General features: G+C 38.8%; 1 protein-coding gene across 2 annotated transcripts in view; it reads left to right on the top strand.

The window, feature by feature from the left end:
- LOC119799310 (protein Dok-7-like) overlaps positions 1-9416 on the top strand; it is a 61575-nt gene extending 52159 nt beyond the window's left edge. For both annotated transcript variants that reach the window (XM_038309143.1, XM_038309144.1), the window contains 2 exons: positions 2436-2615; positions 8737-9416. In XM_038309143.1, the coding sequence (XP_038165071.1) occupies positions 2436-2615; positions 8737-8873 (317 nt within the window). In that variant the 3' untranslated portion in view covers positions 8874-9416. The remainder of the gene's footprint in view (positions 1-2435; positions 2616-8736) is intronic.
- The last annotated feature ends 4943 nt before the right edge of the window (positions 9417-14359 follow it).

The raw sequence follows: 14359 nt of genomic DNA, 5'->3' as shown, positions 1-14359 counted from the left end.
GGATTAGATATTGAGAAATTGAAGGCAAAAGAGACACTATGGAGGTAAGAGATATAAAGGCAGAAACCAGTGAAGAGAAAGGCAGCCAAACACCTTATTTACAGGAAGGGGAGCAAAAAAGGTATGGCAACACAGGAGAAGATAATCAAGTTGAGAAAGGAGGAACACCTGAGCGCAATTAAGTGGGATGGAGCTTAGGGAGAAATGAGCAAGAGCAACGAGAGAATACATAAAAGGAGTAGAGCTGTGAGATGAAAAAGCTATTAAAAAGAGAAAAGAAAAAAATAGCAGAGGTCAAAGCCAATGATACATAAACTAAAAGACTATGTGCAAGGTAATTTAACCTATAAGGCAATACCCAACTGATAATGAGAGATGATAAAACAAAAGGTATTGTCAACATGAACACAACTGTAATCCATAACATAACACCTAAGGATCATGGGAAGAATATTATAAGACACACACCGGCCAGAGCATTGTTCAATAGCTTTTTAATCTCACCCGGGATACCCCTTACTCCTCCAAGGAGCCAGCTGAGGTGGCTTGGGCATCTGTTTTGGATGCCTCCTGTTGGCTTCCCTTGGGAGGTGTTTCAGGCATGTCCTTTTGGGAGGAGGCTTGTGGAAGGACCAGGACTCCCTGGAGCTGGCCTGGTGTCGCCTTTAGGTCCCTCCAGAGCAGCTGGAGAAGGAATGTGTGAATCGGGAAGTCTGGGCATCTCTACTCAGACTGATGTCTCCGCGCCCCGGCCCCGGATAAAGCAGAAGAGGTGGATGAATGGACAAACCAAGAGGAGCTGTACTTTACTTCAGTTATTTCATAAAGTTATCAAATACTGTCCCTCCATCTCCTTAAAGTTTTTTTGTTTTTACAGTGTTGACAATGCAGACTTATAAAAAACATATTTACTGTGCAAAAATTTTAATTTACACCAACGAGGCATAGCAATTCTACCACAAAGAGATGAAGGTAATAGTACAAAGGATCTATTTCATACAGTCCCATTTAGTTGGTGGGGAATAATAGACTTATGACTAATATACATATTTTTTTAAATGTTATTTAGAAGAAGGACAAATTGGGAAGTCCAAGTGTTTGAGAGAGTTTCACATGTTCCAAGTTGTGATGGTTAGACAAGTCATTTACAGCATCACCAAAACTGCAGCTCTTCAGAGGCATGCAGGTCTGCAGTGGTTAGTCTAGATTGGTCCCAGGAAGAAACGGTGATAAAACCTGTGACCAGGTCATTGCATGTGGCGAAGGAGAGCTTGCTCATATGGTCAGATCCAACAGACAAGTTTATGTAGCCTAAACTACTGAAGAAGTGAAAGCGGATTCAGGTTTAAAAGTCTCTTAATCATAAAGTGCATTGTATTTAGTACACATGGAGCTACATAAACCAGTCAGAGCACCCTATATGGTAATTATAATATGCATGATTGGTGTGTTAAACTACTCTGTCCTAAGATGCCTTTCTGATGAAAGTAATGATTTCTACTCTGCACTGCTTCATCCAGGTTGGCCTTTAGGCTTTTAAAGCTGCCTTGCCACTTGAACCCATCCGTCATGCACCATAAATTATGCCAATGACAACTTACTTTAGGCAATGTAGCGCTATAATTTTTAAGTTTGACAGAAAAAATCTGCTCAGTTAAAATGGATTGAGGGGACATTTTGGTTTTTGTTCTGCTGACTGCATGAGATTTAACACATTCATTTAGGCCTTCATTTTCCTTTTTTTTAATCTTCCTTAATCTTTTCTCATCTGAATAGAAATGATGTTCAGTGTTAGTAGAGAGACAACCATTGGATTTTTTCTAACAGCTCAGATGACAGAGCCACAACCAACTAATCGGTGTAATTAAAAGGGAAATAATTTGGTCGGGTTTGCTAATTATTCATAATTTTGCCCCCAGAGCAAATTAATAACCTGCTGGGGAATACAGTGTTCCTATATCATTGCAGATCCTTCAGGGGCTTCTGTGCTTCATGGCTGAAAACATCGTTGTCAGGGTGGATCAAGCGTCTGTATTTAAATAACTCTAAATAACATTAGGTGGACGTTAAGTGCTGAAGTCTCAAGAGCCCCTCAGCCTCCAGGGAAGTCTAGCTTTTGATTAAGTTTGTGATGAAAAAATGACTAGACACACAACATTGCATTTACATGACATTTTTGAATACAGGAGCCAGTGCAAAAACCTTTGCAGTACTGAGTGTAACAAACTGCAGTATGGATGCAAGATGCTTTATTCTCTGTGTAATTATTTTTATTTTGTGCTTTTCTGTTATATAAGGTTATATCTTCACAGATATATCTTATGAACAAAAATCATATCCTGAATTCCTTTTATTTGAAAACAAGATCAATGAACATAGAAAATTATGAAGTATTCCACTTGGTTAATGTTTTTTTATTTTTTTTGCATTTACAGGAGCGACGTTTGTTTTCCCTCCTGAGGCTCCACTTCCTGAGAGACCTTGGAGCGAAAGCGTGACATACGTAAATATTCCCATCAGCCCAACATCTAAGAAACAACTCAATTACATGGAGCTGGAGTTGCAGGAGCCGGGCCACAGTACCAGAGGGACTGCCGCACATCTGCCGGCTGATAGTAAGAATATATTTGGAATGACCTGTGTTAGAAAGGAAGCCTCATCTTCAGACAGTCTTTGAAGCATCACTGCTATGGTTTCTGATTTCTAAGCATCAGCAATGGAATAGTAACTATTCTAACTCTTCATTTACAGATTAAAATAGACATCAACACAGATTGCTGGAACAGACTCTGTGGAATTATAAGAGTAAATTGATAAGAAATGTATAACTTGATTATTGGTGATCATTCCTAACAAGTGGTTAAAAAAAAAATTAATGTAATGTTCTCCAGTTTTTCATACAAAAAAGGTTTTGAGTAGAGCAAATGGTGCCTTTTTTCATTCTCCTTTTTGGAAAAGGGCATGCCAAAAAAGTGGTAATTGAGGGACTTAATAAAACTATAGGGCCAAGTCAAAACGATCCCTACGCACCAACCCTGAGCACTAACCTTTCATTTCCACGTTACCACTGAGGATGTAGCGGATCCTCAGGTGGGGCTAGTGGACCGTATATCCCTTAAAAAACAAGTCTGCGTTAGTTGCAGGCTCGCTGGAATTCGGCAGCAGGTGTAACAGCGGCCTGGTCGCGGAGTAAATGTAAATCCCTTTATTGTCCGACAATGGGGAAATTCACCTCTGCTTTCGGCGCATCCCCTTGGGCAGCAGTGGGGTTAAGGGTTTTGCTAAGGAATCCAGAGCGGAGGTTGTGGGGATTGAACCGGGTACCTGCAACCTTCTCAGAGCACAAGCTCACGGCTCTAACCACTAGGCAAACACTCCCACGTTCCATCCATCCATCCATTTTCTGTCACGCTTATCCCAAGTGGGATCGCGAGGGGTGCTGGTACCTATCTCCAGCTGTCTACGGGCGAGAGGCGGGGTACACCCTGGACAGGTTGCCAGTCTATCGCAGGACAACACAGAGACAAACAGGACAAACAACCATTCATGCACACACTTACACCTAAGGAGAATTTAGAGAAGCCAATTAACCTAACAGTCATGTTTTTGGACTGTGGGAGGAAGCTGGAGTACCCAGAGAGAACCCACGCATGGTCAGGGAGAACATGCTAACTCCACTCCCACGGTCCACCAATGTAAATTCTGCTGGTTTGCTGCATCTTCGTCATCCTAATAATAAGTTAGCATGTTAAAAAAGTATTTAATTCCAAAATGAAGATACTGTATACATTAGAAGGAATTTGATTATTGTATTGTGTACTACCCTTCATGCTGAAATGCTGGCTGTAGTGGGGCTCATACATTAGGAAGTTAAAGTTTTCATGAAACTATTTAGTTCTAATCCTGAACGATTTAAAATCTGCAGCATTACTTAAATTTAGTTGAGTCCCTTTTGTTAATTGGTACATTAATTGGTTACATTTGTTAATTGCTTTATTTCTAAGGGTTTTTTGTCGATGCCTATCAGAAAACATATCATACACAAAATGCCTCCCATTAGGCTGTTTTGTTACTAGTGTTACTAGTTACTAGTGTCATTTTTTGGCCCCGATACTTGATACCTGGCTGTGCAGTATTGGCCAATACCGATAACATATCGATACTAGGGCTGCAAGAACGAATCGATAAAATCGATAAAAATCGACTTTTAAAAGCGTTGGCAACGAATTTCATCATCGATTAGTTGTGTCGCACGAATAATGCGTCATCCGCCGCGCCGTCATCACTGCCTCTTGACTGAAAGAGGAAGAAAAAAAAAATACGGCAGAGCGAGCCAGCGCTGCAGGTGCAGTGTTGCCAACTCAGCGACTTTTCAGACCCCTCCAGCGACTATTTTTCAAAAAAGCGACTAGCGACAAATCTGGCGACTTTTTACGGTGTCACTGGCGACTTTTGGAGACTCTTACGTGAAAGCATGTATCGTTCCTACTCTGCCGTGGGGCGCCTCCCCCACCCCAACCGAGTTTTCCCGCAGGAGTCCCTCTCAGCGCTGCAGTCAGAGCCTCAGCGTCCAGACTGCAAATGAAGCGCGCATGCACCGGGATTGACGGCGCAAATTGATCACAATAATTAAAATAGCCTGCGCTTTGTAAAGCGAAAAAAGTAACATGCAACGTTTGTCAAAAGAAATTAACATGGCACGGAACCACCATGTTTGTTTGGTTTTAAAGTGGGGGAAACGTTACGTTAGTTTCTCAGGTAGCTCATCTGATGCTTTCCTTACCGTGTTAGTAGGTTACAGACAGTGATAAGGTTGGCTACTTATTTTACTTTTAATTTCATTTGAATTAGCTTAAGCAGCGTTTACATTTACTTTATAAATAAATTAACTTGCAAATTATGAGGGCAAGGCTTTTAAAGTTTAAATCTTCTGGCAAAGATAAAGTAAAGAAGATCCTGCAATTTATGGAAGTAAAGCAGAATAAAATCCAGCAAGATCAGTAATATGTCAATTAATTATATGCCACATTCCCATGTAAATTGGAGTCTTTGGAGGATGTGTTTTTTTACCACCCCTAGTTCTCTCATTTTTATTCCAAATACAATTTATAATTTGAATCACAGGGCTATTTTTATCTCTATGGTTCAGTATTTTCTCAAGTAGCAACTTTAACTGCTGTACTTTCCTGTCTTAAAAGGCAGAACTCTTCTAGTCTAAAAAAACTCATTTGTTGGAATGGGGGGACCTATTGTTTGAACCCCTTAGGGGCTTTTAAAAACAAAAATGTCTTTTTTTGCGCTTTATGAAACAAAGTACCCTATATTTTGTGGATGTACAGCTACATTTCTCATGTAAGTTTGCGTAGTTTTAACACAAACATTTATTTTTCATATTCCACCAGTACAGTTAATGAGCAACCTGTACTTGTGTTCTTGTTTGTTCTGTCTAAAATGTTTATTTTGGAATAAAGAGGTTAATATAAAAAATTGTTTTTGTCCGATTCATCGATTAATCGAAAAAATAATGGTCCGATTCATCGATTTTTAAAATAATCGTCAGTTGCAGCCCTAATCGATACCATCTATTTTAAATTGATGTGTGTGTGTGTGTGTGTATGAAAAACTGCATACTACTTGGATATAAAATAATTGCCATCATGGCTTTGTCAAACAGCTGCCTACCTTTGTGAAGCAGGAAAAAGACTAATACAAAGTGAATCCAGTAGAAATTTTTAAATAGATGAATAAACTTATGGCTCTCAAAATGGTATCGGTGCCCTATTAGTTGGTACTCACAGATACAGATACCACCATTTTAGTGCAGTATGGGGCCCCGCCCGATATTGGTATCAGTATTGGTGCAACACTAGTTTTTACTTTAACCTGTATGCAGCCACTTGTTTTCATTTTAAAATTATTATCTGTAGAATTGAAATCTAATTTGCAGAATACAGAAAATGTATACAGTATATGTTGATTTCACAGGCAGATTGGAAAAATCAGGTTTGGAGCCACCTCACCAAGGATATAACACGTGCTGGATACAGCATCTGCAGTGTTAAAGCTAGTCAGGGCACCAGCACCAGTAAAGTGAAAAACACCACAAATTTGAGGCAAAATCTAGAAAATGTTACGTTTTTTTAAACCCCCCATATTGGTATCAACCTTCTGAACTCCATATCTTTCGGGCACAGCACTTAACATTTGCTGGGAAAAACAAAAAACAAAATGACATAAGATTGAATTTGGGGTTTAAAAGAGTATAGAGGAGACTAAAACATTAAAGGCAACCAAATTTCAAGACTATGATCAGGCTTCTGTTCTGATAGGGCTGGGATTCTTCCTGCTGGTTCTGTGGGTATGCTTCTCTCAGTATCTCTCCTAATATATATATCTGCTCATTTGAAGCTGGATTTGAGTTACTTTTATTAAAATCTTTAAACCTGACACAGAAGGTGTCTTTCCATCAGGTTTTTCTAATGCACATTTCGTACCGCATCAGATAAGCTGCAAAATTTAAATAAACTCCCTTCATTTCTCAAAAAAAAAAAGTTTTTACGCTCTCTTTAGGTGGTTTTTGGCTTTTGCTTAAAAGGGTTGATGCGCAAAACAGAAGATGAAATGCTTTTTTCGAATCAGGTCAGAACTTTTACTCACATAACTGATCAGTTGGTCCTGCTGTCAGCATCTTCCTGGATTTTCCTATTATCCTCGTAGACATTGACCGCAACCAACATCGGCATTACTAACAGATGTTAACGTAAGAACAACTTCACTGATAGTAAGACATTCCTTAAATTTTTCCTCCATTACTGATCTGTGGCCAGGGCTAGATTGAAGCCTCAACTTCCTGCCTATTACAGCCATACGTGACGACAAAATATGGACGACGATGTAGGAGGAATTTGCTGTCCTTGGTTAATTCACCTCAAACCAAATGGAAACACCGCAAATAACATTCCGTTTTTTCCAAGCTTTGAAAAGTTTAGTTGAATGGAAACATAGCTAGAGGAATGCAAACAGTCAGTCATTTTAGATAAAAAATGCTTATTTGGCTGAAGGTATATTCTAGTTAACATTATGAAACCTTGCAGTAATATAGGAACATATTGGCCATTATTTAAATTTGCTGTAGCTACAGTATTGACAGAATGAATTTCTAGATTCACAAACGGAATGATTATAAAGGAGATAGTTTGATGCATTTTGAATTATTTTAAACCTAAACTTATTTTGAGCATAACGTTTCAAATTCAGAAAGGCCACCACACTTTAAGGATTTGGGTTATCATCAAAAAGGTTGAAGGTTGCTGAAAATGCAGTAAAATGTAGATAAAAACGTTAGGTATTATGTGTTAACGAACAAAAAACTGCAATTAAAAAAAAATTAAATGCTATAGGCACGGTACTTATGTTTATTACTCACTACATGCACAAAGCAGTTCTATTTCTGACCATCATCTGAATCCAGCTGCTTTTTCAAATCAAGCATTTTCTGTTCAAACTCAGCCGACTGTTTTCAAAGAGCCTACTTACAAAAAGTCAGCAGGGCAATATCAAGGCTATATCAAGGGAGTATAAAAAAGTCATTGTGGCTACATAAATCATCAGTAATTCAGTTCAGTCTCATCAGCGTTGCAGAAATCACTGCCAGACGATTGAGACTTCTACTGAAAGACATCTGAGTCCTTGTCACTAGAGATGTAGCAGTGAGCTGTAATTTACTGATGGGTTCAGTTTTTATCATCCCTGCCTTCAAGAACACGAGAAGGGTGGGAGCTCTGAGGTTAATGCCTGATGGCAGCGTTACAGTTTATCTCCCGGCATGCAACCTTATTAATCTGTCACTTGGGAGGAAGGGTGTACTGCTTCACCACTGGAAGGGGGTTCATGGGGCAGACAGATCACAGCTGTGACTTCACCCTCTCTAATAGGATCATCCTACCGGGACTATTGGTGGCCGGGAGAAGATGGGCTCGATTTCGACCAATCTGAGAAGCAAAAAGACAGAACAAAAGTGTGGAAAAGCAGCGCTTTCAATTCATATTGAGAGTTTTGATGCAACAGGTCCATCTCTATAAACTGGTTTAATTCAAAAATAAATTAAATGTACTTAATTAATCCCCAAAGGGAAATTTAGTGGCGGTACCTGTCCAAGAAGACAAAAACAAAAACCCAGACATTACACATTGTTGGAACACTGTGTCCGAGGCTTTGCTGCCATGAAAGGTCAGCCTAACAATGCCTAAAAATGGCCAAAACAGCCCCTGATTTTAAAGTATACTAGATATACACACACTCCAAACAGCAGATATCCTGTTATCAGAAATTCAAATATAGAAGCATCCTCTACGTCCTCGACTGACATCATCGTCAGGCATACAGTCATTCATTTTTGATCCATTATTCAGTTTCTGAAGACATTTAAAAAGAGGCTCCTAAAGAAGACAAAACACAGATCTGAAGCCGGGCAGACAGGGGAGGGTGCTGGAGACAGAGAAAGATCATCTTCCTGGCCTTTGATTAAGCTATCTAAACAGCTACATTTTCAGTCCAACTTTCCTTTTATGTTCTTACCCATCACAGTTTTTGTCATCTTATTTAATTATTCATTTTTATTATTTCTAATTATTCAAGTTCATTATACAAAACTATTATTTAATTAACTTTAGGCCAATGCAATGTACTTTTCCTAATGTTTCTTGTTCTTTTCATGTGCTGCACATTTTCCAACAGGAAAGAGCTCCACCAAGTATGCTCAGATCGACATCACTGCAACCGAGATGGCTCATAAAGTAGGCACACAGCACGCGCTGGGCCGACAGGAGGGGCTGCACACTCTGGAGCTGAGAAGAAAGGGGATGCCACATTGACTTTACTGAAAGGCGGATCCCAATGGGATGGTTTTACCATGACATTGGCTTCACTACAGCTATTAAGGACTTGATATTTGTTATATTTATATTTTTTTGTTCTTTCAACATTTTCTGAGTACAGGTTTACATATGCTGGAATTCCAGAACCTGTATCAAGGTTTTAAGGCAGACATCTTCTCCTGTAACCAGGAAGCAGTGAAGAGGTTGCGTGGTTCATATCTTGCTGTTCTCCAAGAAGAAGTTGCATTGTCTCAAGGAGATGGCACCTGGCCAGAGAAGAGTAATGTCATAAATGGAGCCCTTTCATTTACAGATTTATAACACTGTCTGAACATATTTAGATTTGGTGTAAAAAACCATCCGGGCCTGTTCAGAGAGCTGTGCAAGAGAAGAAAATTAAGAAACTATTTAGATTTCCTACTTCAGCTGGCGACCGGTGTTAGCCTGTGTTAACATAGGCTGTTCATTGTATGAACAGAATTGAAGTGCTTTCTCTCCTTTTTTCTTCTAGTATCACTAAAGTGGATTTACAGTGGGAAAGTTAACTCTACAGAGTTAAAAAAATAATCATGATTCAAGGTTTTGTTTAATGTTTTTTTTTTTTTTATGATAATGTTTATTTTTTGTCCTTTTGATTTCTCCTAACCTTTGGTGTGTATGTTGACATATAAATCCCACTAGACTCTGGGAGTGTGGTTCAATATTATGTTCTGTTTTAACTTAATAACTTAGAGATTTATTTCAAAAAGATGAAGAGATAAAGATTTTATCATTTCTAGTTAATAAGGTAGTGTAATTGTCTTTTAATATCAGTACTTTATAACTAGAGATAGGTTGTTGTGAATCAGTATATTCCTTCTAGATCCACCATTATGGGGCATACATTCTTATATTAAATTGGGCATTAGATTATTTTTTTAACAGTTAGTAATCCAAGATTTAATATCAATATTAAGAAAAAAACTTTTAAAAGAATTGACTAGGTGTGAACGTTTAAATTCTTTTATCCAATGCATATATGTTCAAATACAAACATACATCCACTGTGATAGTTAAATGTCCTTTAGCGAGTTGTGTCTCATCCCTGCTTTTGTCATCATGGATCTTCTATAGCGATATTTTATTTTTGCTAGATGGATTCCTAGCAGGAGCAGACACATTGCACAGATATTGTTAACAGGGTAGAGGTCAAGTCCATGAAGTTTGACCTTGTTTGTTCATTCCAAAACCAATTCTTATGTTTTTTGAGAAATTGTCATGTTTGAACTTCTGTCTCAGTCTCAATCATCTGGCTGCTGAGTTGAGGTAAGATTGAGAATTTAAAGGTGGTCCTACTTCTTCATTAGTCCATCCACCATATTAGATGCACAAGTATAACTACTGGCAAAAGAGCCACAACACATTCTTTTGCCCCCACCCTGCTTTATAGTTAGTACAGCATCAGTAAGGATTGAAAGCCTCATCTTCTATCCTTCAAACATATTTGATGATATTTAGGACAGATAGCGCCAATTATGATTCCTCTGGGCATTAACGTTTTCTCCAGATATGCAGTAATTTGCCTCGATTCTTTACGTGGCTGCAAATTTTAGTCAGGCTTTATGTTTAAATGTGTTCTCAAAGTTGACACTCTATCAGGGGAGAGTGATATGGGTGTTCCAACCTTTTCCACCTCATTGCATGCAGCCTTATAGCATGTATCTAAATGGTATAATTTTCCTCCATCTGATGGTGTTATTTGTTTTCATAATCTTCTGTATAGGGGTGAAAAATAATTATAAAGTGGGAACTGTCTGTGTGTGTAGTTTTATTTATATATATATACTTTTTATTAAAATAGTGGAAAAGGAATTCTAAGTAACCATTGAACCTTGTTAATGAATTCTCATGCCCAAAACGATGTTAAACAGAAGTTTCCCAACAGTTTTTCTGTAAGGCCCTCCAACAAAAAACAATGAAAGAAAAAGATATCTAGAAAATATCTGCTTTTATAGGATGTGTCCAGGCTCAAATCTGCAAAATAATGCATGATGGCACAGTAAATCTTTTACTTAGAAAAAGCACCAGATGTTATTTTATTTTCTTGAAGGAACATTTTGTGATTGGTCATTGGATGTTGGGTTGCTTGGCGTTCAAATGATAACCTGAGACTGAGATTCATTAATCTGTTGTATCATATTAGGAGGTTGAATGCTGTAAGAGGTTAGTGCTGCCCTGTTTATGGTTTCTATATTTTTCTGGTATTTATATTTTTATTATGACAATAATTTTCTCCACGTATAAACACCACTGGATTACTCTTATTTTCAATAAAATATTTAAATTGTAAATAAAATACAATTAAAACATTCTAAAAACTGTGTCAATTTAATTTTGATCAGTTGGATTTTTTTTTTAAGGAGTTGAAAAATCTCTCATAAGCAGCAAGGGTATATACCTGAAAATGTCAGAAAAAGTGGGGTACAACTTGAACTGAAATGTTAAAATCTCCACGAGAGGAATATCTGACCTGTTTGTCAGTTACTTTCAAAGTAGCCTACATCTCAGCAGTCGTTTATAACAAACTTTGTTACACTTCAAATATACATCTATAACATGCTTTCAAAGAATTTATTAATGAAAATAGAATCTGTGAAATACAATCTGATTATTTAGGCTTTTCTGTGGTGTAATACAAGGAAGCAGTATATACCAGGTTTTGTCTAAAACTGCTTTCTCAAGGGTCCTTTCCATGGCATCCTAATCTGGATTTGGGTATGGTTGATATCAGATTCTGAATTTAAAGAAAGTAATTTAAATCTTTCTTAAACAATAGTCTCTTAATTGTTATGGACTTCTTACAAGGTGTGAAGAAAATGAAGACCTGCTTGAATGAAGAATTCATTTACAATAAACTGAGGTAGAAATCCTATAGGGGCAAAACCTTAAATGTTCATATCTCAAGAGCCAGGATCAGTACTGGCATGGAGGTCTTAATCTGTCAAGTCATTTTGGTGATAAAACAGCACCCTCTGGGCCGGAATTATCAAGATCCAATTTTGCGTGCAGTAATTTGCGCTCGCAAACTGGAATTTTGCGCGAGGGGCTGAACCATGGTTTGCGGGAGATTTAACAAGAGTGATTGCGTAACTGGTGGCAGGTGCAAAACTGTTGGAGACGCCCAATTTAAATGATGGTTTTGCGCGTTTTGTGGTTTGCTGCAAAGTAGTTTGTAGTTTGTGCAAACTAGTGCATTAAGAAATTTAAATCTCACAGTGACCCCCCCACCCCCTCCAAAAAAAGAAATATATATATATATATAAACTTTGGCAACCTTTATTCCCTAAGGTGGTATGTGGCTGAATTTCTACTTCACTGCAGTAAAAAAAAAAAACAGGTGTTTTGTATTGGCCTGTAGAAAAATGCACATACCAAATGGCTCACAAGAAGTGACTGTGGATAAGATTACTGCGCGTACGCATCCCCGCAGCATTGGCATGTTGCTCCACAGGCGTTGGGGGGGGGGGGGGGGGGGGGGGGGGGGTCGGGGTTCTCCGGTAGGGCGTCAGGGCGACATGGCATTTAGAACGTCGGACAGCACTTCTGAAAAACGAGATTGGGAGATCCCAGCTCTCGCTGCAACCGTACGCTGGAATGACCCAGGTGCAAAAAAGTGCAATGTTGCAAGGAGTTTAGTGATATCTGGTATTGCGTGGGTCCTCCTTGTGGCTGGCTCCAAATCCATTCGGAGTTCCCCCAACAGCTCCAAAATGGCAATGCTGGATAAACGATATGTTTTGATGATCGTTTCCTCGTTCATTCCCAAAATATTCACACGGAGTGAAAAAATGCGTTCTCTGCGTCTCCTTGCTTCATTTCGATGTCTCCTTCTTGCGACAATAACCGCTGCCATGTGTGCGCAATTACGCATACAGACCATTTGCACCTTCTTTTGAAACGTGTTAAATATAGAGTCAGATACCGTTAGCAGAATTGCTTTCAGGTTTGATAAATCACTTTGCGAGTGCTAAATTAATATATTTACATGTTCTCCTCCCACAAGACGCACTTTTGCGTGTAAACGCCCCATATTGCATATTTATTGCAGAAAAAGTACTAAATGGATAAGAGGCGCTATTTAGCACGTTTCAAAGACCAAATCCTTTTAGCACGCTGTTGATAGATCAGTTTGTACATTTTTTAGCGTGCGCAGTGAAATAGCTCACGTTTTTATACACGCAAACCTTTGATAGATCCGGCCCTCTGAGTGCCTTGTATAACTTTTAATACAAAATATTCTTTGTTCAGAGGTCCATGTTAACAAGCCTCTGCGGGCAGCAGTTATGTTTCCAGGGATTTGTATTTTTTTGTTTTTGTTTGTTTGATTGCTTTAAACATAAAAAAAAACACACAGGAGATGTTTTAAAGAGCTAATTAATGGAAAATTAGGTCTTTGGTTTAGGTGGGGTTAACCAGATTACCTGATGAAAACCCACGTAGGCACGTGGAGATTGAGGAAAAACAAGTTCAAGTCTAATATATCTTTTAAAAACAAAGCGACGCATGTATGACATCATCCATGTGCCGGACTGGAGTTGTAACAGGCAGCCCGGGCCACAGGCGGCTACGCTCTACCCCATCTATTCATTCTGCTAGCTAATCTGAATCGTTCAATTCCATTTCGAGAGCGAGATCATCTGTGGTAGTAGCACTAGACATCTTCCAGGCATGTGAGTAAAACTAGCAGCAGTTTAGCGGACAGGATGAAAGAATGGTAGCCGGCGCGCGCGGATTATGTCATACACTTGCCGCTTGGTTTTCAAAAGATATAAATATAAAAAAATATAACCGCGGATGTCTGGTGGACAGTTATTCGTCTACATGTTATGAATGCTGGCGTACCATAAAGAATAAATTATGAACAGTTCAGTTTGTGTCTTCAACTCGTTGCCCATAGGAAGACATTACTTGGATACAACCTAACGGAATATCTTTAGAACAAATGACACAAAACTCATATGGGTGAGTAGAGCATAATGTAATAATGTAAAATCAAGGGCCAAATGTAAAAAAAAAAATGGTGTTTCCCTTTAACACCATCAAGACAGATTCAGTACACACTAAACACAGTTGGCCTGTTTTTAGCCATTCTAATTAGAATGTACTATTTTTTTGTGGTGTACCCCATATTTTGCCTAAAGATTGCATGAGATAGGAAATAGCCCCCCTGTGACTCTGGCAGGCAAGCTTTTGAAGATGGAATTTATTGGATGAGTGGATGGACCGATTGATGGATGAACAGGTAATCCAATCATTTTCAGGTGTGTTTTTGTAGTAAATGTTGGGAGCTGGAGAAATTCCCATCTTTCTCCAGCAGAGTCCGCCGTGGATCCTCTGAGGGAGCCTCCTGCACAGCTGCAGCTCGTCAAAGATCATCAGAGGATCCACTATATAAGCTGTCTTCAGACCTTGCCTCAACGCCGCAGTGTTGTTCCAGTTGGTCA

The sequence above is a fragment of the Cyprinodon tularosa genome, unplaced genomic scaffold (assembly GCF_016077235.1).
Source record: "Cyprinodon tularosa strain WSP-4 unplaced genomic scaffold, ASM1607723v1 ctg658, whole genome shotgun sequence".
NCBI classification, from domain to species: Eukaryota; Metazoa; Chordata; class Actinopteri; order Cyprinodontiformes; family Cyprinodontidae; genus Cyprinodon; species Cyprinodon tularosa.
Note: the sequence above shows the minus strand (reverse complement) of the source record. Positions and strands in the feature narration are given on the sequence as shown.